Here is a 26,712-nt window from a genome sequence, read left to right on the forward strand (position 1 = left end):
TGCGCCAAAAATGGCACGTTTTTCTCTTTAAGTGTGGTCCATGACACAAATTCGTCTTATAGGTGTTGCATATACATTTGGCATTTCAACCATGCCTTGCCTTGGCATCGTGAGGCACTGCTAACTATGAATGTACTGGCTTAATCCAGCCACAAGGGGGCGCCGTTGTCAGGCCGTTGCCTGTGTTCCAACAAGCAGACGTCTCTGCTGTCCCACTGCTGGTGTTTGCCAAAAAAGGTGAGAGCTTGCAGCTTGAATTGTCCTTTCTTTTATTCACTCATTATATCTTGGCTTAAGGTTGATATCGGAGTTTGTTTTCAGTAAAAATGCCAAGTATAAATGCACGAGTGCACAGTTTTGAACGAAACAGCTAGCATTAGCATGTCATGTGTAGTATAAAAAGAGTTAAGTTTTCAATCTAGGTACACATTTTTTACAAATACAAATTTAATCTCAGTCCTGCAACAAATCAAAAAGGTTATAAATGATTTTCTAGTGTTATTTTTTTTAAACTAGAAGAATGAAGAAGTTTTTTATGCTGGAATGAGTCGCAAAAAAAAAAAAAAAAAAAAAAAAAAAAGAGGAATGCTCGTGCATCTCTCGCCTTTTCGTTTCGTTTGGAAACAGCTATCTCAGAGGATATTTGCAAACTGAATGGGATTGTTTTCCATGAAGAATTAGGAAGGAAAAATCACTGATGTGGACTATTAAGCTTGACCTGATTATTGCCAGTTGTTCAGAGCACTCTGAGTCCAAAATTTGGGTTTTCTTGAATATATCTTAAATTTGAAAATTTGGAGCACTTAAGTGTAGAATACTTAATTTAGGCTAACTTAAAGTAGATTATTCGGAGGTTTCAAGATTTTTGAGGAAGCTCATTGTTGAGCTACTGTCAGGGGATGTAATATTTGTTTTTCTGTTAAATGTACAATTCATGCCCTTTTCTGCTCTTGGGGTGTAGCTTTATTGAACAAAATGCAGCTGTCTTACAGGCATGTTGTGATGATGAAACTAGATGAGCATCTTTAATTGAATCAAAGACATTATAAATAGCTGGAAGCAGTTTAATATTATTGCTATTTTACCTTAAGCTACTGCAACACCATAATCTGAGAAATACAATATTCTCCAGACAGAGATCACATGGGTCTGGGGCATTCTTGTTTGTGTGGAGAATACCAAGCAGCTCACTCCCTGAGAGAATAAGTATTATTACTAGAGCAGTGTGTTTAATTATTTATTGGTCTGCAGCAGTTTAACCCTTCTTATTTGCATGTGCTGTACTAGAATGAATGCTTTTGTGACTTGAATGTGTGAGAACATATATTTTTGCTTTGTTAGGCATTTTTTCCCCCTTTCTATGCAATGTGTCTCCCTTTTTTTAAATAGTGAACTGATAGCAAATAATTTTCAGCATCAATCTGTCAACCTTTGCACTTTGGGATTTTGTGAAACATCTTTACAGTTATGTTATGCATCCTGCACAGCATGTAGCATGTAGCCGCATAACAGGAGAAATCATTTTTGTCACTGTAGTAATCTTTAGTGCTGTCTAAAATCTGTAACTTGGACATTTTTGACATTCTTGAATTCAACCCCCATTTGTAAATTTCTGTTTGTCCAACCACACAACAGTTTTTCCACTTTGCTTCAGTCCATTTGCAGTTAGCTTCAACTTGGAGAAGACTGCAGCATTTTAGAATTATTGTCACATTTGGCTTTTTCTTTGCATGACAGAGCTTTAAACTGCATTTATGTGTTGCTGCCATAAAATTCAAGATAAGCAAATTTTTTTTCATTACTTACTGAAATGTGTTGTTTTTCTAATATGCTTTCTATATTCTATTTTTAATTAAGATGTCGGTTTATGAAGTTTGCTAACCATTTTAATAACAATATCCCAGCCTTTCTGGAATTGGGGTTTCAGTTATGACTTATTTTATACTGTTACCGTTTGAGTAACATTAATGCTGTTAACAGTGAAAAATGAAACCAAGGCCAAAATTAAGACAGAATCACAAGGCGTGAAGTTAAAATCAGACAAACAGGTTATAAAAGGAAATCTGGTTTTACATCAGCCACAGGCTTTTTGCATCTGAATACCGCAATGAGTTTGGGTAATGTAAAATTTGTGATTGCATTCTCTATATTTAATGTTTTTGCATGAGTATGTAACCATCTAGGTCTTGAATATACTGTTACCCCCACCCTTTTAACCTAATTTCCTTATAGGAGCTATATTCAGGCCAGTATGCTACTTTTGGCCATAGTTGGTGTTTTTATGGGGTTTGCCAGCTTTCTGAAGCAAATGGCACACGGTGCTTGTTGGCCTGCTCACCAGTTTCATCTCATCTGAACTGGACATCATGAGTGTACCACCTGTGGAGGCCACCTTTATGGGCTGCTGGCTTGTAAGATGATGAACTGTTTTTATGGACTAAATAGATTAAATTACATTTTATTCTGGGCTGATATATATTAAGACTAAAAGAACCTGCCAAATGCTGCTTCATTTTCGACTAATGACATTTTCATCTGTGTTTATCTGCGCAGAGAAACACAGTCTCATGACGTTTTTGTTTAAATTCTTATCAAAAGAATGATTAGATTTAACGGAAGAAAAATATGCACTTTGAAATGGTGGAGATAGTAAGTTGCATGGTGTTTTAATAGCGGCGTTTGTACCGTTTGTTCATTTACATTTGCGGTTCCTATTTTTAGTTTAGGTGTTAAGAGTGTCATTAGGCAGAGTTACGACATCATGACTTGGATTAAAATGGGCACAATACCGTATAAAAATGCCCTCATTTTTGGCTTATTGGGTGACAAAATTTGAAATCTCCCGCAGCTGAAATAAAGAGAATGCATTTTCCTTCATGTGGAAGTCCATATGAGAATTAGAAGTGAAATTATCTATAAATACATCACAATCAATGCGAATGTGAGTAGAAGCCAACGCTGCAAGTCTTTGCTGGTTCAGTGTGAGGAGAAAATGGGTCATTGTGTGAAGGGTATGCTGCATCTGACCCTGGTCACAGCCAGATATGTGAGTGTGAAATCCAGTTGAAAGGCAAGCAGCTGATAAAGCTACATTACAAAGGCGATATCATTTCTCCTTTTCTCTCCAGATTTTCTTTTGGCCCATCTCTCTTCTCTATGCATTAATCTGCTTTTCTGGACTTTATATGACCAACAGATGAAAGTTTTACCAAACAAACAGTCTGAAATGTGGACGATTGTATAAGTTATGCGAATGTAAATGTTGAATTTACAATTTTCTATTCCTTTTTAATTCTTAAAACAATTTGCGTGAAGAAATTAGGCGCTTGTCCTCATGCTTGTTGCGTCTGTTACCATAGCTACGATATGCTTGTGCAGACAGTCATCTGGTCTTTGTTTCCTCCAATGGGGTTGCACAGCTAGAGCTGTAATATAAAGTAAAGATGCTCATCTTTCAGCAACACTCTGAAAATGAGAAACAGGTTCATCAGTAACAGAAAGTATTGCGGAATGGCAGGCAGGGGACTGCGCCCAGTCATGGCGGACCACAGCAACAAGATACGACGAGCCGCACAGCAGGAGAGGAAGGTGAGCACATCAACCATTTTGAATCTGAACTCATTTTATTGTTCATTGAAAGAGTTTGAGGATCAAAACAGTGTCTGTAAACAAGATACGGCTTTGCATTCAAGCTTTGAAAAAAAAAAGAAAGGACCAACAGGAACAAAAAAAGAGATGTCACCTCTAATGAAATGCATTAGCTGGACGAAAGCAGATGGACAGAGACGACTTATACTCATAAATGTTGTCTTGGGGGGGTCAGGTTCAGTTTGGATTCAGTTGGCCAGATCAAAGAATTCCAGCTGAGCCTTTTTTTAAGAGGAAAATAAAAATGTTTCCATGTTTCATAGTCTGGAATAGCTTGGGGAAAGAAAAGAAAAATAACACATTATTGCAGTTTTTAGGGCTAAATAATCCAAATTTGTGGTGAATGAATTAATGAATTCCAAGAGCGCTTCTAAATCCCATCAATCAGAACATCTAAAGACAAGATGCCTTCACCGACATTCGTGGATGAGCTTTGAGGCCGAGCTTGTTAAAATCAAAAGTCTGAGAGCTGACATTGTTTTTATGAGCTGTTCTCAAAATCCAGAGAAAAGTAAGTGTGGTCAGTTAATCTGCAGCTTGGAAAAGGACAACAGCCAATGCAGCATGTTCAAGCTGCCCCCCTGCTGGGCGGCCCACGAGCCTGTCGATATGGTGGTTTGATGTTGGATGAGGAAATAAAACCCCCCCACAACAAACGGAGGGCTGGAACAGAGAGACTGGAACAGAGAAAAAGAGGTTAGGATGGGGAAGAACCATCGACAGATGGACTCTGTTGTGATTAAAGATGGCGGCAGTCTTTACTGCAGACTACGAAGGACTATATTCGTTCCCTAGAAAATCGGTGGGAGTTGTCTGCGGTTCAGCTCAGCAGAACCAAGAAGCACACAGTAAGGTAAATCAGCAGGTGCAATGCTGCTTTTGGATCAGTAAAGATGAAAACTGCTCTTATCACTAACTTTCTATTGTATTGTGCATCGTTCTATTATGTCTGCTACCGTTTTCCATGCCAGTGCCATACTGGTTTGTTGCGTCCTCCCTCTCATCACAACAAAGCACATCATTTGATTTGACCAGTGAATGTGTCTCCCATCACTGGACTTCTGCAGACCGTGATGAGCTGAACACTTAAATTAATTTGAATTTCTTCAAGCTGGCAGATGTTCAGCAACGTAGCATTCGTTAGATTTTTCCGTACATAAGCCTTTGGTGTTGTTTTGCCATTGGAAATAAAGGCCTTTTAGTAAGATTTTTCCCTTCTTATGTGAATGTGGTGCTCCACAAGCTATGATATCCAGAAAAATAAACTAAAGTCTGCAAATTGCTCAATCGTCTGTGCCTAATCCACTCCAAGTCTTGTTAGTCATGATTTATTCAGCCTGGACAAAGGACATCAGCAGGACTCCAAAATAAATTTTCTGACAGTCTTTTGATATCAATCTTTGGATCATTTCAGAATGAAAACGAGCTGAATGGGTCTAATAATCCTGACACAGTTTAACCCTCTTGTCTGAGTAGTGGTCATATTATAAATGTTTTAACCACTAACCACTAAACTAATTTTATTTGTTGTTTCCAGTTTTTTTTAATGAATTTTTAAAGATAGCCAGTTTGAAAAGTAGAAATCTTTCATTGTAAATCCTTATAATGAAAGCATTCATTCAGATATCTTAATGGGCTTTTGTTCATAAGAGAGTCCTCAGCAGAGATAAGCCTATTTCAGTCTAAATCCACCCTGACAGGTGGAACAAAAGAGCACTAAAAGGACTGAATTGGTAGACATGAAGTTGTCCTCTGGTAGCAGCTGGATGTTTGCAAATGCAAATATTATTGTTATTATTTTAAAGAAGCCTTTTTAATTATATAATTTTAAAAGTAAGGGTAAGAATGAGCTTTTTTTTATTAGTAGAAAGGAAATGATGAAAATTAAACTTTTAGCATCTGCATTTCTTTAAGCTTCCTCATATAAATGTCTTACTTTATGTAAGGTTTGTTCATGCGCTCACGCCTCTGAGATAGAAACAGACGCCTCTTCTATTGTTCCTCTGTGAGCTGAGCAGCTCAGCTGAGCTGGTTGCTTCGGGGCCTCCAGTTTGTAGTCAGTGATGATGAGTATTTTTCATTCACCTTCCACACCCTGCTCTTTCTAGCTGCCCAATGGATTCAGTTTACAAGCCCTCTGGTTACTTTTCTAGCTTGTGTTACTGAAATCTGTCATTGCAGCTAAAATGCTCTTTCCACTCTTTCATGTGGTAAGGCTTGATTGGTCCAAAAGAAATTTAAATGTACATCTGTTTTATGATGCAATATGACTAAGTATTTGTTAGGAAGTGTTTTAATTGGTGCAAAAATTTACCTTATTAGTTCTAGTAGTGCAGTATAGTCTGGTTTTACCTTTAGTTTTAGAAAAACGTGAACGTAAAAAGCATGTTTGGCTTTGCAGAGACTTTTTTAGTCTTTGATTTAGAAAGTTTCATGTGCTTTTCTTTGCTTATCTCTTCATGTTTTGAATTATTTTGAGGTTGTTGAACACAGGCACAAATGTTATAATATCACCACGGATTTTTAATTAGGTTATTTTAAAAATGTCAGCTTGTGCTTTGTTTTGGATTATATTCCTGTTGTAAGGACCGTCAGCCTGTTTTAGGGCTTCTTATTTACTGATTGCAGGATATTTTCATGCTGAATTTCATCATGATGTCATTTCTTTGTCAAACAGCCAGAAGTTTTTGTGATTGTGACTAAAAGCTTTATTTGAACTCTCTAAGTTCACCTCAGCTGTGGTGACTCTGACCCATCAGAAGTTGCTTTTCATAGACAAGGTTTCCTTCTGACAACTGTTACTTGTGGACCATAGTTGTGCACCAATGTGGCACAATGACAACATTAGTTCTCTTGCAGTTGTTTGTGAATTTGGCCTTTATTCCCTGAGCAGATTAGCAGTTTTATCTGACATTTTTGCTCTGACTCAACTTCCACACTTCCTCAACAACTAGCATTTGTTATTAACATTTCAGACCGCTGCAAGCACTTTGTATTTTTATACCCTTTCCTCTGTAGAAGTCAATTCAGGGCTCATTCACACTGGCACTGTTTGGTCCCTTTTAAATGAACTCGGACTACCTGCTTCCACAGATAATCTGGTCTGTTTGGAGCAGTGTAAATAGGCATTTAGACTCTGGTGTGTAACAAAGAAATTAACTTTGATTTGCATGAAAACTGCGGGTCTCGGTTCATTTGCAATTGAACCATCCAATGAGACCAAAGAGAGAAACTGATGCAGGACATAACGTAGTGCAACATGCTGGGTATTTTGCTACCTCTCCTGCTTCTCAAAATGGACTAATTCTTGTAAAAACTGCATTAGATGTGAACACCAACGTAACAACAGAAACCTCAAGACTGGACAAATTTATTGTTACTCCATTGTATACTTGTGGTGCACAAATTCTGGCCAATCAATGGGTCTAATTTTCTTCTTCTTTGTATGTAGTCAGTAGTAATTTCTGGGAATATTGCTCCCTAACAGCAGTTGTTGTAACTGAATAAAGTTGTCCAGATCGAATAAAGTACAGTGTGAAAGCAAACAGAACCAAATGAAGGTGCAAACATTTTAAGAATTCTCTGCTCAGTTGAACCAAGTCCCACTGACTATCCTGGTGTGAATGCACCCTCATTCATTTGCAGATTCATTTGCTAACGACAATTTGTGGACGGAGGGCACATTCACATTGGCACTGTTTGATCCACTTTAAATGAACCCTTTTCCACTTCCACTGATAGTACAGTTTGTTTGGAGCAGTATGAACACGCATTCAGACTCTAGTATGGATCAAAGTAGCAAACCCTGGTCTTCTTGAAAACCAGGGGTCTTGGTTCACTTGCAGTGTGAATGCAAACGAAACATCTAGTGGAGGAAGTGATATAGGACGCGTCATAGTGCAACATATTGAATAACTTTTATTGCATGTCAGAGGATTTATTACACCTGTGGGTGCATTGAATTATTCTCTCTGAACTATTAATGACAGAGTTTTGCTTCATGTTTTATCAGCTGTGAGATATGTAACTTGACACAGAGTCCAACGGAGTAGAAAATTTACAGCAATGCGAAAACTAGTCCCTCACTATTGATTGGTGTAATTCTCTCTACATGTATGCTTGTTCCTCTAACACATCAGTATCATCCTAATATATGCAACAAACTCCATTTAAGGTATTTAACCCAGTGAGACTTTATTTACAGGAAGTCACTGTTAGTAAAACTTTATTTCAGCAGAGGGCACCATGCTCACTTATCAGTTTATGTATAAAAGGTTTTAGAGTATGACTCATGTTGCAAGGCAGGTACTGTGACAGCCACAAATCACTGCATGAAGTGAACTTATTTATTTATTTAATTTTTATTTAATTTTTTTTACATTTACTAAAGAATTTCAAGAATTAGAATTAAAACCCTGTCCTTATTGTGTTATGATGCCCTGAGCAAGTATTTCTTCTCTTTCAGGAACAAATGGATGGTAAAGATAAGGTGCTATGGCAACATTCCACTCAAGATGGGCCTTTTTATTTTGTGGAATTGAGAATGTCTTCACCTTTACTGCAGCAAGGTGTGCTAAATGACCGTGCAATGGCATCCTCAATGAAAGGATGCACAGCTGGAGGATGCATGAGGACGATAATCAAACTCAAGGTAAAATGCATTGATTCTAACATAATCGCAGTGGAAACTTTAGGTATCACACTGAGTCATACAAACAACTTTTTTAAATTAAATCACAACACAGCTGTTCTGTTGCTTGTAACCAACTTGACTATTAGAATAAATGTTGAAAATCACTAAAGGGAATCTGTGTTTTCCTGCTAGAAGTGACTGAAATTGATGGTAAATAGTTTTATTTTTGCCTCTAGCCTTGGAGAAGCTATAGCTATAGGATAGTTTTTATGATTTTATGTTCCTGTTATAAATATTATAAGGACTGTGTCTTAAGCATATTTCCAGTTTCAAGCAGGATTTTCAGATGATATAATCAGACTAAGAATGGGAAATGACCTGTTTATGCTTCTTTTCTCACATGGTTCCATCGTCATTTATGATCCATATCATGTTATTTGGTTTTATGGTTCTCTACCAGCCTTTCATGTTGGACTTAATAAACTGGTGTGATTGCCCAGAGATTGTTATAAAAGGAGAGACATGACCTTTAAAGCAGTAGAATCTTTTATGTTTTAGTCTTGGTGCTGTAAAATCATAAAGTTATGACAGGAACAAGGGCATGAGCAGGGCCGCTGCACAGCGAAACGTGTGGCTGAACAGAAACTGTTGCTTATTTATTACCTGTCTGTGAAGCACCAGCATGGGAGTTGTGTTTTTCTCATTCAGAACAACCAAAATGAAGATTCAGATTTTGTCTAATGGTACAAAGTAGTATGTTGATATACGATCATGTTATGTGAAAACACAAAACACACCCTATTTCACTTGTAATGTGTTATATAACATATTTTTGCACCTGCAAGTTTGTTTTTTGTTTGTTTTTTTTAAGTTGCAACTGTATGAACCACTGGACAGATAAGACAAAAGTTGAAACACCTCATACCAAGCTGTCAAGCATGGTAGTGGAGGGAGTGTGATTTTTTTGGGCACTTTGGAGTTATTGTCTTGTCCATGAACTCATCTTCATACCAAAGTATTCTAGAGTCAAATGTGAGGCCATCTGTTTGACAGCTAAAACTTGTACCAAACTGGGTCATTCAACAGGATAATACTCCTTAATGCTCCTAAGTACAGCAGCAAATCTGCTACAGAATAACTAAAAAGAAAATGATCACAGTGTTGCAAGGACCTGTTGAAAAATCTGGCACATGGGTTAAAACAGCAAAGAGATTGACATTATATTTAAACATGTCAATATTTTTACTGTGTTCTTGTTGCTGCGTTGCAAGGGAAGTGAAGATTCTTTCAAGCAATAATGAATTACAGTGTGTCAAGCTACACTCTTTTGAGTTGGATGGGTAAGACTGCGACCCCAACAGAAGGGTAAGATAATCTGGCTCCTTTCTTTTTGCCTGTAGGAATGCAAAAAAAAAAAAAAAAAGTGTACTGTTCTGTCCTGTCCCATACCGAGCTGTACCCCTAGGTGAAATCAGGGCTTCAGAGAGCTGTGCATGAAAAAATGCATATAGACTTTGTTGAAATTAGGCAATGTTGTAAAGAAAAGAAGGCCAAAATTCCTTAACAGCAAAGCGAGAGAGTGAAAATGTACAGAAAATTTTTACTTTTTGTTACTGCTCTAAATGTAGTATCATGGAAATTATAATTACATAGAGCAATATGTGTATGTGTTGTTGCCCATCTGAGGTTGTATTTACTTAATTTTACAACCTGTTGAGGAGCAGATGATTTTTAATTATGTCCTGAGATAGCAAACGGCAGAAGCTTCAGAATTGAGAGAGTGTACATCCCAGGAAGAATGACAGCAGCAATGAGCTGTGGCTTATGGGGATCCACAATAATAAACAATAAGTGTAAATTTGAAAAAAGATTTATTGTTTCTTTGTCATACTAGGATTATCAAAAGCATCTTAAAATCTGTTAGAGTAATTGGGTGAATGTGTGTGAATGATATTGTCAACATTCAGATTAATTAAGGCTATAAATAGTTAGAATTCAGTTCATTTAGCGGCGTTTCTGCCAAATCTGATACATCATACGATCAACTGAAAAGAGAGGATTCAAATGAGACGATTCAGTTTGAACATTTTTTTAAAAAGTTTATGTGGTATAGATAATTAATTTAATTTGTGCATTTACCAGTAATCTGGTGTACTGTTGTATGCTGAAGTTCAAATATCTTTGCAGGGTTGTGACGTTCTGCTACTTGCTGCTTTATCAGATGCTCAAGTGAAACTTCCTTGTGGTTAAACTTTATGACTAAAGCTTCCGGACTGCACCACATAACAGGATAAGAAAACTTTGCATTGGTCAGCTGATTTAGAGTATCAAAGCACCTTCGGCAGCTGTAATCGGGGAAGTCATCTGACACTGTCTTTGGTTAGAAAAAAAGCTGTAGACTGATTGGCTCCAAAACAAACTGTTGCCCAACCTGCTCTGTAGATTCTTTTTAGTTTGGCATAGACTTTCAGTCGCAACCGTAGAAAGGAAAAGATGCAAAAAACAAAAAGTCTCTTTATATTGTGACTAAAAAGACTCAACAGATTGGATAAATGTATGGTTTAAATTGTAGAAGAAAACATTATTGCATCATTGTTTTACACGATTTTACGTGGGGCACCCCACAGACGTTTCACAGAAAATTCAGCTAATAGTCTTAGAGAGTTCTCAGTCTCTTAAAAATGCTCTGCAATATTTTCTGATTTTTTTTTTATTTCAGACTCAGTGCAAAGTCTAATAATTCATAATGACCTTTATAACAAACAGAGGTGAAAGATGTTTTCACAAGTTTTACTGAACAACTTTAGATTCCATTTTAGAGGAACAGCAGATCAATGCTAGGGTTGACAGAAAGGGAAACAGAGAACATCTTATCCAAACTTCTTACTGTTGAGTTTAACTGTTAACAACTCACACACAAACACACACTTTCAAGTTCAGCTTGCATGTTGTAAGTAAGGTGAACTAATTTAGTTTAGTTCTACTTTAAAAATGTATGTTATTTATTCTGTTCAACCTTATTTGTAAAGGAAACTAAATGGGTAGTAATGGCAATAATCACCTCTGATATGTAGCATAAAATATTGTAAATGCAAATCTATTACTAGATGTGCATATATCCATACATTACCATCTATATTTATAAAGCACTTTAAAAACAACAACGTGGCTGATCGAAGTGCTGTACAATAAAACAGAAATAAGATAAGATAAATTAAAATAGAGCAATAAAAACATTAAAACCCTAAGCCGAAATTAAAAACAAATTTCATACATCAGATGAAAGATGGTAATAAAACTCTTAAAAATGGACTTTTTTATCATTCATAAATTATTTTTGCCCAATAAAATAAGCAGAGAATATTTTTTATGTTTATGTTGGTTGTGTGTTTTTACTTTATCTTTATTTAGTATTAAGTTAGTTTCACTGGACTCAAAGACTAAAATGCAGTGACAGGAAATAATTAAATTGTTAACCAGATATGCAGTAAAATTACAGGAACCTCTCATATCAAATGATTCAGCATTTCCAAGTGAATAATTGTGCATATGAGTAATTTTATGTGTCAATAAGAAGTCCAGCTTATACAATAAAAAAAAAGGAAAGAAAAAAAGAAGTATATGAATGATTAGATGCATATACTGTAATTAAGTTCATTTGCTGTTATAGGAGAAAAATCTTCCTGTAAGTGATCAAAGTTTTCCTTATAAGATTAAGAGTTTGTTGCATTTGAGATGTAGGACTCCAGTGTGCTCCTTTACTGGCCTGGATCCACATTTATCATTTCATTTTGGCAAAGGGATGTGATCCCCTCACTGTCTTGAACCATTTCCATTAATCTTTTCGGCAGTTGGTTGTCATTCCTGCTTTGGAGCTCGGCTTGGCCAAACAGACTAAGATGAGCAGCTTTGTGCCCTCTAGCTGCAAACACACATCTGGCATGATGACCTTACACAGAAATCCATCTACAGAAATGCTCAATGAAGTTCAAACATTGTTAATTATAATTAAGTTTACTGCTTTAGTAAATCAGTTACTTCCCACAAACTAGGACATATGTCGTATTTTATTTAACACAAGAAATCATGACTCATATCTGGGAATGATGTCAAAGCCAAGTCTTCCAGTTGGAAGTTGGAAAGCCAGGAGGATTGGCTCGCCCGATCTTCTCACTAATCAGATGAGCAATATAAGCTGATACCAACATATTATGGTCCTTTTTATGTTCCCTTATGGGAACTTGACAATTCCTTGAAATCCGTACTTCAAATTTCAGACCCCTGGATTGAATATAATGTGAATAGTCTGGTTCTACAATTAAAATCAAGTTTTGTTTCTGATCTTAAGAGAGTCAAAGCTAGACTTCCATGTCAATGTTAAAATAACATGATACTGTAAATACATATTGTATTCCATACAACGGTAGTAAAAATCTACCCTCAGATGTGTACATCTCAGACGCCTATGTGCAAGTGAATGTAGCATGTAATCTATTTCTATATATTTTTAATTAACCCTACCATGTTCTTCATCTTAATGCAACATTTATACAGCATCATCTCACCAATGGCCCACGTGCGAGAATTGTCTGTCCAAACTATTTACATTTTATGAACAGGATGTAAAAGTTATAAAAGCACCAGATGTGACAACTGTGTAAAGCTAAATAACCAATGTTGCTGAAGAAACAGTGATCAAACTGTCTTATTATCAAGTAAGAACAAGCGTTTGTGTAGCATTGTTAGCTTTTATTTTTACTTTAATTTTACATTTTATACTTTACTTTTTTTTAAGTCACAATTGTATGTAGCATCCTTTTAGTCATCTGTACTTATACCTGCGCCCTGCCCCCAGAAAAAGATGGTCTAGACCCTACCCTCATCCCATTTCTTATAAGAGACATATGTACATCCCTACAACCTACATTCTATAAGACAGAACAAGATGCCACAGCAATGCATTATGGGTAATGTGGGATCCAGTATTTATTACGCTTGAACAGTGAGCTGTTTTAAATTTGTTCTCAAAATTTAATTTTAATGCACTCATGTGGGCTGTAAATCTGTTAACTACGCTTAATAATTAACATATTTATTTGGACGCCTAAGGTTTTTTTTTTATTTCTTTATTTTTATTTCTTTTTTATTTTATTTTTTTTTACCTGAGATGGTTTGCCATAAGTTGATCCTAAAAAAGTAGAATACCTACTTTAACGTTTTTTTTTGTTTTTTTTCCCGATGAAATTAGCTAGAGGCAGAGAGAGGTGGAGGAGAGGAAATCGCTGTACCACATAAAGTAATTCATAATAACACAGGCAGTTTGTGTAGTGAACGGGCGAGGCGCTGTGCATCATCATCATCAGCTGTGAAGCCTCAGCTTCGCACAGTCAGTAAAGAGACAGCCATGGAGAGGTGGAGAGCGGACTGTCTTTGTCGTTTTTAAAGTCCTGCACTTCCAAACTATGACACTGTTCGCGGTGACTTGTGTCGGCCCAACTGTCCGATGCACTCGAAAGCAGCCAGAAGATTCCCACCGGTTAAGTATATGTCACTTTTTTTTCCTCCCCCCTGCTCAGAGATTGGGATTGCGGTAGTCGGGAAATAGACCATCGCTTTGCTGCTTCTAAGTCTGTTCGGAAATCGGTGCGGGATTCCCGCTGTGTCCTCTGACGGTAGGGGAAATGCTTGCGGTCGTGTTTGATTGCGCATAGTTTCCGCAGCTGTTTGCAGATACAACACAGATATTAATAGTGTGACAAAGTTGTGCACTTGTCGATCGGCCGCTGAAAGGCCTGTCCGTGTGCATGTGTGTGTGTGCATGTGTGTGTGTATGGAGTTTGTTTCTGGCTCCCCTCCCCCACTCTCTGCTGCTGTTCTGCTCATTCTGGAGAGGCCAAGACATGAATGTGATGATAGGTTCAGTTCAGAGATACAGTTAGAAAAAAAGGACATTTCCACACCTCGGCTCGTGCCTAGTTCTTTGTAGTTACCGCCGCCAAGCCGCACACCTGTGATGGCAGAAGGAGCCTCGCTGCCCGCGCGTCTCGTGCCGATGCTCCATCCTCATCCTGTAGCTGCGAGTTCATCCAGATGATTAGTTTCATAGCATTTTAACTTCAGCTGTCATATCAACGGTTTCAAACCCTCCTTGTATGATTGTAATTTTTATTTCCTGCACATCTGGCTTCATGCACAATGCACGTGCTGCTCACACTTCATGATTTTGCAGTGGATGAGCTCTGCTGCCAGTTTAGTATTCTACACCCTCATTGTTCAATCAGGATAATGATTTTTATCTGTATTGGACCAGACAGAGAGTGGGTGTGCCCTAAAGGGAAAGGTGCTGGCAACCATTAAAATATTTCTTATAAAAACCATGGCTAAAGTAAACCCTGCTGTCTGTCTTTGTGAAGTCATAATAATCTTCTTTTTTTCATTCCCTAGCATTCTTTTTAATCCTATTAGAGTCAACAAGTGCTCATACCCTATAAATAGGAAAGTCATTTTGACTGAAAATGTAAAACAAAGTCAGGGTTGTGTGCTCAGCTTTCTTTCTCTTTCCATTTTTTTTCATTAGGATTTGACTCTGTCTGCAGCTGTCAAGAAATAGTGGTTTTTATGTGAATTAAAATCGTCAGCTGTGGCTATATTAAACCTAAAATTAAATGTTGAAGCTGTATCTGGGAAGCTTAGTCATAAGCTGTACACGCCAGCAGAAAAAAATATTCTGTGAATACATAAAGACCAAAAATATGTCCTTGATAAAATCATTCCTCTAATATCTTCACCACTGCATAGCTGATATTGCCTCAATATTAATAGCAGGGGAATTAATTAAAATTCTAATATGGCATGAGGATCAATACAGTAGCCAATCATTTAAAGTAATGCTCATGTCAGCTAATGGTGAAGAGACTTCAGGTTGCTTCATTTTTGAGTTGGCGCTGTAAACCCCTGGTGAATTTATCATGATGATGCTCTAATACTAATTCAGATGAAGCTGGAATAGCTGTGTGAAGTAATGACATGCCCTATGCATATAAATCAGTAGGTTATTACAGAATATATTAGTACAACACCATATCCATGCTTATATCAAATATAAGAATGCCTCTGGACTATAAAACCACATTCAAAAAGCATAATGAGCTTAGATTTCAGTTTCAGCTCAAGTATGCAGATTTTTCTCAGAATATAGAATAGAAGGTATTTCCTTGATTCATTCAAACATCTTTCTGTATATGAACTGAAATGCAGCTGCCAAGGAATGTCATTAAAAGTTCCCATAATGTAAAAAGGCTGACTTTGCAAACCATATGCTGCATTGAAAAGCAATCAAGATGATCTTCAGTGGTTTAAAGCATTTTTATTTATTTTTAATGATTAGGTAGAAGCAGGCCAGTTACCATAATCAAACCAGTTACCAATATGCATATGTGCTGAACAGCAGGATCCTGTTTGTGCTAAACATCTTCATAGTGCTGGAAATTCAACAAGAGTTGAAAGAAATGTATAAGCAGTCACAAAAGCAGATAAAGAAAACATCAGCACACAGTTTCTGGGATTTCATTAGAAAGTTACCTGCTTTTTTTTTATATTTAAGCCCTCATAAGCATTACCCAATGACAGTGCTCAGAAAATGAAAGTAAAGTCAGCACAATAATGTCCAGTCTGACTTGTACAGGATTGTTCAGCTCCTCTGAGCGTTATATTGTAAAGGTTTGGCTTGCAGTGGAGTTGATCAATTGTTGCATATTAAAGAGTAAAAAAAAGACATCAATTTAAGATGTGAATTATAGAGAGGTGTTGTTGCAATGTTCAATTTATCTTTTAACTAATTTTCGTCTTTATAGAATGAGGCAGACAAAACAGACCTGAGAAATTTCTCCCCCTCCGTGACTCCAAGTCAGAAGATGATAGGCAGATCCATTCATCGTTTTAGTGATTTATTTTACAAGATCAGTTATAACTACAAAAGAATAAGATAGCAGATAGCAGAACAGATAGCAGAGAAAAAACAAAGACCTCAGATTTCCGTGTCTTTATATCCAGCCGGTGTGTAAATCTCACCAAGACACACTTGGCCTTTTTTTAAACATCAGTCCGTTGACGTCATTTAAAGAGACTGTGACCACTAAAGCCAGGAATTATCCAGTCGTATCAGTCTTGACTTCTACCAATGCCTGCCTGACTCAGCACGGTGACAGGAACCGGCCGACATGACATGAAAATGTGCTTATAGCTAATTTAACAGGTCATCCTGACATTTTTGAAGAACATTTGTACCTCTGTGAATCTTTCATTTTCTTCCACAGTGGTACAACAGTAATGACAAGGTTAGCAATGCTCTGCTTCCCAGTGATGTGAGCTGCATCTCATTATATGTTTTCCTCCCTTGCAGGAGTTTTTTCACAGCAGCACAACTAGAATTCTGGATCGCGTAGTCGTGCATTGTGGGCTCTACGGGGAAGTGGCATATGGATGCTGGGACTATGAGCATAAGCGACAAGAGGGGCTACATAGCAGAACTGGGAGGCAGCTTTACGGAGGACGCTCCCAGACCTCCGGTCCCTGGGGAAGAAGGAGAGTTGGTGTGCAGTGACGGGCGCCAGCACAGCAGCATCAGCTTCTCCTTAAAGAATGAGAGCCTCAAATGTGAAGCGATTGTGGCTACGCCCAGGCGATCTGACTTGGATCTGGGTTACGAGCCAGAGGGCAGCGCTTCACCAACACCACCCTACTTAAAATGGGCAGAGTCTCTTCATTCCCTCCTGGATGACCAGGATGGCATCCATCTGTTCAGGAAGTTCCTCAAGCAGGAAGAGTGTGCAGACATGTTGGACTTCTGGTTTGCGTGCAGTGGCTTTCGCAAACTTGAAGCTAACGAGGGCAACGAGGAGAAGAAGGTCAAACTGGCAAAGGCCATCTATAAGAAGTATATCCTGGACAACAATGGGATTGTCTCCAGACAGATCAAACCAGCCACCAAGTCCTTTATCAAAGACTGTTTGATGAGGCTTCACATTGATCCTGCGATGTTTGACCAGGCTCAGACTGAAATACAGACCATAATGGAGGAAAACTCCTACCCACTCTTCCTAAAGTCTGACATTTATTTGGAATACACAAGGACAGGAGGAGAGAGCCCTAAGCTGTACAGCGACCAGAGCTCCGTTTCTGGAAATGGAAAAGGACTTTCGAGTTATTTGCCGACTTTAAACGAATATGAGGAATGGAGATGCGACCAAGGGCCAGAGGAGCAGTCTGAGTGTGACCCCACACCAAGCAGCCAGCTCGCTCAGAAACTGTTAATGGAGATGGTACCACAGCGAGTTGCCAACAGCTCAAGATTTGAGGACAGTCACGAGTACAGGTAAATCCTCCCAGCAATCTATAAAAGCTTCACCTCAGCTCAAATTGCACAGCTTTTCTCTGCAAACTGCTGAATTAGAAATAAACCCGAAAACCCCACACCAGCATGAGCGCTGCCGTAAAGATTGAGATAAAAACAGAGTGTGAGTGTTGCACCACAGACAGCAGAGATGATGCTGTGTGAAGTGAAGTGTGTGTACCTCAGGTGGTGAGGAAGTGTCAGAAGTTAAGGAGGCTACTTTACCTGTTGTTTAGAGGTTGGAGGAGAAATTGTTATTTCTTTTGTGTAAGCACGAATCATGTGTTTTCCCCACTGGACTGAGTTTTGTAGTAAAGAAGTTAAAGATGATTTTTCTAATTTTTTTCTTTTTAAGCAACATTTTTTAGGGAAAAAAGCAAATAGCTCAGCTGATCAGTATTAGTAAGTAGTTTTTTGCTTGTTTGGTGCTACTCTACTGGATTGAGCAGCGTCTGTCTCTCAGCTGCATCTTCTTGATGACTCAGTTATTTTCCCCTTGAGGCTTTTTAACCTAACAGCACTGCTTTGCATAATTTACACCTTTGCTAACTTTGGCAGTTTATTAAAGGTGCTTTTAGATGCTGGCTTTTAACTTGCTCATATACAGTATCATTAATGTCTTTCAGTCCAGCTTCATGAATTAGATTTTTAATGTGCCATGTTGGCCTCTTTATCTGTGAGATGGAACTGCTCTAAGCTCATTAAAGCTGCAGCTTATAATCAAACCTCTCGATTTCAAACTACTTTAAGATATTTTACAGTGCTAACTTAAAAGATATGACACTTGCTAATGATCTGCGTTGATCGGGGCCAGGTTGTAGAATAAAGTGTGATTTTTGTGCAAAGATTTGCCAATATAAGTGATACTTTTTGTTGCTTTTAGAGCTAAACTGATACCAAATTTTTGGGCTTGATGTTGATCCAGTTTCTCGAGGAGTAGAGAGTATGGATTCATGTACTGACATTGATTTTAAAATGTGGAGATGATTCTGTTATTGTATTTTTAGAAATGCATGTTACAACATAATTTTTATTTTCATTTTGTTTTCACAACTTCAGCATTTCTCAGCTTGATTAAGAATTTACAGTGAAGACGCAGCTTGAGTTTGCAGCTTTGGCTACTCGGCTGTGAAACTTGATCTGATTCATGTACTGCACACAGAGCTGGGTTTTTGAATTACTACAAGAGTGTTGATGTTTTATTTATTTATTTATTTGTTTTGTTTGCTCTTATTGGTCTGTGATATCAGATGGCTGGCATTTTGCTCAGGCTCTTGCAGTATTGACTTCACTGTTGTTTAACATTTAGCTGCTTCAGTTTCAGGATCCTAACTCATTAGCTACGATTACATGGACAAATATTTCATCTATCCAATTGAAATCAATCTGATCAGAGCTTCCAAATGACATGTTTATGCAGACGTTAAATAAAGGGATCTGATCAGTTGTGCATTTACATGATGGAAAAATTTAATATGATTGTAATACTTTGACACGCACAATGTGTACTGATTCAGAAGATAAAGAATTTTTTTTTTTTTTATTTTGAACCTTTTGACCATCGAGATGCTCTAACTCTTTCAGTTTCCAACAAAAATGTTGTATCCACCACAGTCCAGTTCTGTTTTGCTGTCGCCATTTTTCAAGTCTTCTCCGAAATTCATTATGTCTCCTAAGCCCCGTGTGGTTCAAGCATGCACAGAGACAACAGCCACCACAGAAATGATCAGAATGAGAGGATACTGATCGTGAAAAGGTTTAAACCATCGGACAAAAAAACCTTTCCGAACGAGATCAGAACAAAAGTGCACCATGTAAATGCAACTAGTGTTATTTCATGAGCTTCAGGGTTATATAGCTAAAGCAACATTTGTTTTAGTTGAGCAGGTATTTTAATAAAGAATAAAAATAAATCTTCATTGCAAAAAATGTGTCATTTTGTCGAAAAGCTGAGTTTCCCTTCATTTTCCAATTTACTGAAATATACTGACAGCAGTTTATGGCTTTGAGTTAAAAAGAGTGAGACTGAACAAGCTAGTAAAAGATGACTTTAGTGTCGGATCAATGAGTTACGAATATTAAACGTACTGCATGTGGTTGTAGTTTCATGGAGTATTTCAATAATGTTTTCTGTTCTGTGAAGGTTCAGAGTATGTTTGGGAAAAGTCTAAAGGCCCCTTACAAGTAGGAATGTTAAGTGTATTTGGAAATTAAAAGGGTAGCAATGACTGGATGAAAACAGAAACTACTGACAGCAAATGAACTTGTAAATCTTGTTATGTAAAAAGATTGCATCCTTTAACAGAGAATTAAGGATAATTCTGGTGGAGGGAGAAAAAAAAAGTCCAGCTGTGGCATGCAAGATCGTAATGTGATGGCAGCTTTTGTTTAATTCTCTGTAATGGATGTCTGCAGTGGAATAATTTCAATTTCCTCTCAGTCAGACACTACAGAGACGTTCCCACATTTGACCTCTGTTGCTGCAGCACCAGTGTTCTGAAGAGAGGCAGGAATTCACATCAGCTGACAGACAGACAATACGTTCCAGATAAAACCCTGTCTGTGACAAAAACACTGTGCACAGTGCTGCTCTCTGTAGCAGAGACAGAACAAATCCTGATTACATTTTGGTCTGTTAAAATACAATAATCGGATGGAAATCAGATCTTCCATGGACTTTTGCAGCTGCACACTTCAGCTACTTTTTCCTGCTCAGCTCCCTGGTTGTGTCTCATCTCGTTCTGCAGTTCGGCCTTGTAACTTTTAGCGTTGATATCTGCAAAATGCAAATGCTTGTTTGCACAAGTAAGATTTTTGAAAACATAACCAAAGGCACTTTTGTTAGAGATCAGTGCTTGAAATCTTCTCTGAAATGTAGGCCAAAAAAGAAAAAAAAAAGAAGAAAAAAACATACACCACAGGCATTTCAGCCATGTGCATGTGAAGATCTGCTTGGCAAACAATAAAGAACATGTTAAAATTTGTGTGAGGCAGACTTTTGTGCTTATTTTCACATAATTATTTTAGCAATCAAGCATTTGGCTAGAATTACAAAAAGACGCGCTTCATTTTTAAATAGCCTCTTAGCATCACCCTGTGGGTTTTTGTGAGACTAAATTTTACAACAGTTGTGTCAGATCCCTTCAGAGACAGGCAACAGAAGACATTAAATAGTCTTTCAGATCAGTTTCGAGAAATGAAGTGACTTGAAAGAGAATGGCCTTTATATTCATTAATGTTTAGGGAGAGTTTTGAACAGCTCAGTTTTGTTCTTATTCTAGGAGTGTGTGTGTGTGTGTGGGGGGGGGGGGGGGGTGACTTTCAAAGGCTAGATTTCATTTTTTGGTGACTTTTCTTAAAGTTGTTGTTCCTTTGAGAGATTTTAACAGCCCTCAGTCTTATTGTAAGAGAGAAGTTGACACATACATGGAATTATGATAGATGAACAAACCTTTGTCATTCCTCTGATTATTTTTATGTATTTACCATCTTCAGTGATATATGACAAGCCTTTTAGACCAAGAAAGATGGGGGCAACATTCCTACTAGAGTACATTGAAATGTTACTTTTATCCTTTTCATCAGCTTGGCAGCGTGCACATGTGGCTCCAGTTTGTCTGTTTTTTCTTGAGCTAAGGCAGGAAGTTTTCTCATTTCACCCTTAAGGCTTTTTGCATGACTACATTTTGTTACCATTGCACGTATTACTTATATTTTGATACCGTTTTGTTATATCACGTGTCTCCAATAATTATTCCAGAAAACATAATATTGAGCAATTCATTTAAAAAAAAAGAACATATTGACAGATTGACACTTGATGGTCTGTAAATTATAAATTGATACCAAATGACTGAACCCCTGTGATTTTATTCTCAAGTAGTAGATCAGTTCTGGTCAGATAGTGGATCATCCTTTCAGTGATTTTAAGATTACATTAGGTTTTTGACTTCTTCAATAACTTTTGGCATGTTTAAAAAGTCCGGACTTTCAGGAAGGGGTCTTAAAGAGACAGGGTCTGTTTCAGGCACCAAGTGACAGGAGCTGTTCCAACAATGTGTGCATCAGACAAACACTGTACTTTATGACCAATAAATTATGTAAAGCTGTTTTATTGGACCTTTAATACAGAACTATAAACCCAAAAAGTTGGGATAATATGGGCACTTTAAAGACTGAAAAGATGTTAATTAACATTGCGTCATTTTTAAATAATAGCTACATTTATATTGGTGTACTCAAACTTTGGTCTAACACCTAACATTTTATTATGCATAAATCCTATTGAATTTGGTCTCAGGCTTGTGCATTGATCTAGGTATAATACCTCTACCTGCTTTTTACTGCCTGGAGTATCATTTATTTGTATGAGAATCAATTCTTGTACTTTAATGAACTGGCTGCTGGTTGTGCGCCGTGTGGCCTGATCTATATTTGATCAAACAACCGCATTAGAGCTTCCTTTTGACCTTGCTGTTCTCATTCACATGAAAATTGTTGCCATATTCACCACAATCCCAACTGTATTTTTGCATATATGCCTCTTAATTACCAACCTGGTGCCGTAATCGTTCGCAGTCGAACGTTGATGCTAATGAAGATCAGTTGGTCACAAAGGTTTAATTTGAACTCTTGGTGCCTCTGCATGCCAAGCAGGGAGAAAGCTCACGGTAAATGCTTCAGGGAATTCCAATTTGAATAAAGAATAATGATGCCTAACATCTATAATGCATGTTTACAAAGCCCTTTCAGGAATGTCGATGGCTGTGAGTGGTGTTAAATGAAGTCTCTCCATCTTTCTGATGCTTTCTGAAGAATGTGCATCCACATAAGGGGGACAATTACATGTCTCTTTTTCCTATTTGAGGATTGAATTTTTGTTTGTTAAAACGAGTAAATGTCTGTTTACTTAACTTAGGCAACTTAGTCGGGGGATGTGACACAAGGAAGGCGTTAGACTTAAGTCTGTGTTACTCAGAGTCCAACATGATTACGCACTACTCCTCCTGTATTTATTCTAATTAGAAAAAGACATCAAAATGTGATCATTTTATGGTACATCCAAGCTGTGCACTGTCTTTGTTTATACATGTGTTTTAATGGGTATTTCTATTACATAATGACCTATTTCTGAATATGAAATTGCCCTTCAGCATTTTCCTTGTGTTTTTTCTTCTTTTTTCTTGCTAGGCGTGCGCCATGCCGGGAGCTTATCAACCCATACTATGTCAACACTGGTCATGTTATGGCTCCGGTCACCAGTGCCAATGATAGCGAGCAGCAGAGCATGTCCAGTGATGCAGACACACTTTCCCTCACAGACAGCAGTGTGTATGTATCAAACCACCACACAAACACCTTTTAACACTTTTTGCACAGAGTTGTTACATCAGCTCACAACTCTTAAGTAAAAAAAAAATGAATCAGTTGCTCAAATATTAAGGTTTAATTTGCCTCAGAATTGCACTTTTTGCCTATTTAACCCAACTCACCTGCTACAAGGTCTTTTAGAATGGCTCTTTAATGCTGATCTTAAATCCCCAAAATACTCAGCAGCAGCAAATGTTAGATATTAGATGAGTAAGAATCCAAAATATGTTTTTAGTTATTTGGTTTTATTTAAGCCGAACTTGGATTTCTGTGGCGTGTTAATGAGCTAGTCAGTCGTGTGCTGTTTAAGAAAGATTTGAAAAATAATGTGTTCCAGTTGCAGAGATTGCACTGGGAAATTGAGCCTTCAAAGCTCACACAGCTGGACAAAAATGTGTTTGAAGCTGAATAGATTAGAAGCTCTTATCAGCTAATTGCTCCAGAGCTTTCAGCATTGGAGAGTGTGAAACCAGTATGACCAATACCACATGGAATTACAGACTGGTGTATGTGATTTAACATGTTGCTGTGATCTGAAAGACCACTTGTGGTGTGGCACAGACACCGTAATGCTTGAGTATACCGGTCCTGCTGCACCGGATAACCGAAGCTTGTTAGGTATTTGTTTTAGGCAAAAATGCATGAGAAGCTTTGAACTTCAGAGCTGCTTCTGTTCTTTATTCATGAGGATGTTTTATGAAAATGTCTTTGTTGTGAATTCCAGAGATGGGGTTCCACCGTACCGACACCGCAAACAGCATCGCCGGGAGATGCACGAAAGTGCCAAAGCAAATGGGCGAGTGCCACTACCTCATTTTCCAGTGAGTTATTCATGGGTTATTTCCCTTCCCTCTCGCTTTCCACCTCTACACCTCTCTCTCTTCCCAGCTGTCTGTCTCTGCTTATTTTTCTCTGCTCCATTGTCGGAGATGTGCATATTTAAGCTCTGCTGTGTCGCAGAGCCTGTGATGGAGTATAAGAATAGCTGATGGTGAAAAAGAAGGCTGTCTAAATGCAGCTTGATGCCTTCCTAAGCTGTGTGTGCTGAAGCCTAGCAGACATGAATCCTCCCCTGTGACAGCCTGATGCCTCCATCTGCAGCTCAGGCTGTCTCCTGGTAGGAAAACCCTGGCCCTAATTAGACCTGGGAATAAAGAGTCAAATTAAAACTCCACACATAGCATCCTATTAGGATGTATGACTTGACTGTATAGTTGAGCACAAATCCCTGATCTCTCACATTTTCCAATCCAAACAAATGAATCACGACTTCTTTATATAGAACAAGAATGTCACGGTTTGGAAATGCTTAGTTTGAGATGTCACCTTGGTTTCAGATTTTTTTTTCTCATTATTTTTCTTCCCATATAACAGTTTCAAATCAGGGGTTAACAGCTTTAAATAATCATGATAGCACAGTAACGCGCTCTGTCAGTAGACGAAATACATGTCACTGGAAGATTTATTGAGAAAATTAAGTGTTTTGTTTTGAATTAGTTGTTTTTTTTATTGCCCGGATTTATTTTTGTTCACATATCTGTTAAAAAAAAAATGTAAACTAGAAGAAAAAAGGTTCTTAAATCTAGTCTGAAATAATGTGGATATCCTGGTAAACAAAGACATCCTTATTCCTTATGTGATGTATTTAATATGCGAAGATGAACTAATTAAAGCATTGGCTAAATGTCTATAAACATAAAAAAATAGAATAATATTCAGTTGTGTACAGGGTTAAATCACATTTTAGCAGTTATGAAGTTAAACACTCAACATTGTCCAGTTAAGTGTTTCCTGTTTGTGTTTTAAGTTCTTTCATTTGACCACTGACAGGATGTGAGGGGGGTCAGGGTGGTAAAATGTGACAAAAATCCACAGAGTGCTTACAGCTTGACATTTTTTCTTTCCCCTTTACAGCGCACAAACCGGATTCCAAAGGATATACATGTGGAGCCGCAAAGGTTTGCTGCAGAGCTGATCAGGAGGCTGGAGGGCGTGCTGAGGGAGCGGGAGGCTGAGGAGAAACTAGAGGAACGGCTGAAGAGAGTACGACTGGTACGATCGCTTCATTTCCTGTACCAGCTTATGATTTTTAAAGCACTTTTCATTTCAAGTGCTATGTGGAAAGAAGGAGCAGCTGTTGCAAAGGTTTACACTGAATAGCGATTCCTTTTGGCTTTTTTATATCCAACATAATACAAGCGAGGCAGAGCATGAATGGAATTGGTACACGGGCATTTTGCTGTGATTCAGAGCTGCTTCCTCTCTGTTATTCATTCAGGTCATGTAGTGCACATATGATGATCTGTGCCACACGAACTAAATAATATCAGTCAAAAAAAGAAAAAAAAATGTTTTAATTGCTTGTCAAATAACATCAAACTTATCAAGAAATGTTCTGTTTTTTTTCCAAAAGGGATGTGACAGTTTTAAATATCTTGTTTTAAGTCATCATCATGTAAATGTTAGTATCAAAGAATCCTCTTATTGATTGTTTTAAAAACAAAAGAATTATTTATTAGGCTGACTGTAGATGGAGTATTGAAAACCAGGTTAAAGAGCTTCAGTAGATGCTAGCAGAGGTTGTTACCGAGCCAGACAACGAGGTGTGCACTTGGCCATCAGGCTTAAAAATGTTCAGAAACAGAAAAGACTTGAATCCGTCTGGCCTTAATGAAATTAATGAGGCCAGCCATTTGAGTTAGGGTGTAAAAGAGCACCATGAATTTGGACAATTCAGTCTTTGGCCTGTCAACAGTCTGGCTTTGTCGTTGAATCAGATGGAGCACCTGCACGCTCGGCCACTCGTAAGCCTGGAACAGTGAGCAGCCTGTTTGATGCCTCTTGAACGGTGATGAAAAGGTTACTGTTACTACGTCTGAAATCTCCTTCAGTACACAGAGCCAGGTATTAAGTCTCTAGGTGGACAATTTATGTGGCTGGCTCTGAAAGGAGAGACGATGCCATCACAGAACTCTGGAAGCAAGGATGAAAAGGCATCTGGAGAACAAAACGTGAGCTTAGATTTTATCTCTTTTGAAATTATATGAAGTATGCTAACAATCGGATGTATGTTAAATGCTATCAGGAAAAAAGTTCACATTCTGATTTCACGAGGATGTGAGTACCACATCGTTTTGCCACAGCTCTGTCACGCACTCCTAGAATGAAATTATGGCTTCCCTTAATGTAATTTTTGTGAACAGTGGGCCATATGGACACACAAGCGCAACAGAATGTGGCTGACGTAAGTAAATTATTGGCAGAAAGACTCGTGAGCAGGATGGTCATTGCTTGTCTGAATCAGACTTTTATTGAGTGCTAACAAGTTAAGAGAACATGCAACCATTTACTCTGGCACAGTATTGTAAGAATGAGTTAAATTGCTATGAGAAAGTTTCCATCCACCATTTAAGCCAGATTGCACAAAGTAGGATGTTTGTCTTTTGAAAGTGGGGGCAAGCAGAAAAATGTGTGGAAAATGTCATCTGCATTGGTTGGTCGACATGAGGCCTCTGTTCAAGATGATCTGTTAAAAGTTCCTAAATCTCAGAGAGAAGTAGGCTATAGCAAGTTTGTATATATATATATATATATATATATATATATATATATATATATATATATATATATATATATAATTATAAAAAGACATAGAATCTCTTTGATACAG

The 26,712-nt window shown here is 37.8% G+C and overlaps 1 protein-coding gene across 4 annotated transcripts in view; it reads left to right on the plus strand.

Moving 5' to 3' along the window:
- Positions 1-3,494: 3,494 nt before the first annotated feature.
- axin1 (axin 1) overlaps positions 3,495-26,712 on the plus strand; it is a 28,860-nt gene continuing 5,642 nt past the window's right edge. For 2 of the 4 annotated variants that reach the window (XM_041975147.1, XM_041975172.1), the window contains exons 1-5: positions 13,660-13,817; positions 16,683-17,654; positions 22,863-23,003; positions 23,767-23,863; positions 24,957-25,094. In XM_041975147.1, the coding sequence (XP_041831081.1) occupies positions 16,759-17,654; positions 22,863-23,003; positions 23,767-23,863; positions 24,957-25,094 (1,272 nt within the window). In that variant the 5' untranslated portion in view covers positions 13,660-13,817; positions 16,683-16,758. Of the gene's footprint in view, positions 3,589-4,320; positions 4,502-8,113; positions 8,300-13,659; positions 13,818-16,682; positions 17,655-22,862; positions 23,004-23,766; positions 23,864-24,956; positions 25,095-26,712 lie in introns of those variants that run through there. The other 2 variants (XM_041975154.1, XM_041975163.1) reach the window with 2 other exon arrangements.

The sequence above is a fragment of the Melanotaenia boesemani genome, chromosome 2 (assembly GCF_017639745.1).
Source record: "Melanotaenia boesemani isolate fMelBoe1 chromosome 2, fMelBoe1.pri, whole genome shotgun sequence".
Classification (NCBI taxonomy): domain Eukaryota; kingdom Metazoa; phylum Chordata; class Actinopteri; order Atheriniformes; family Melanotaeniidae; genus Melanotaenia; species Melanotaenia boesemani.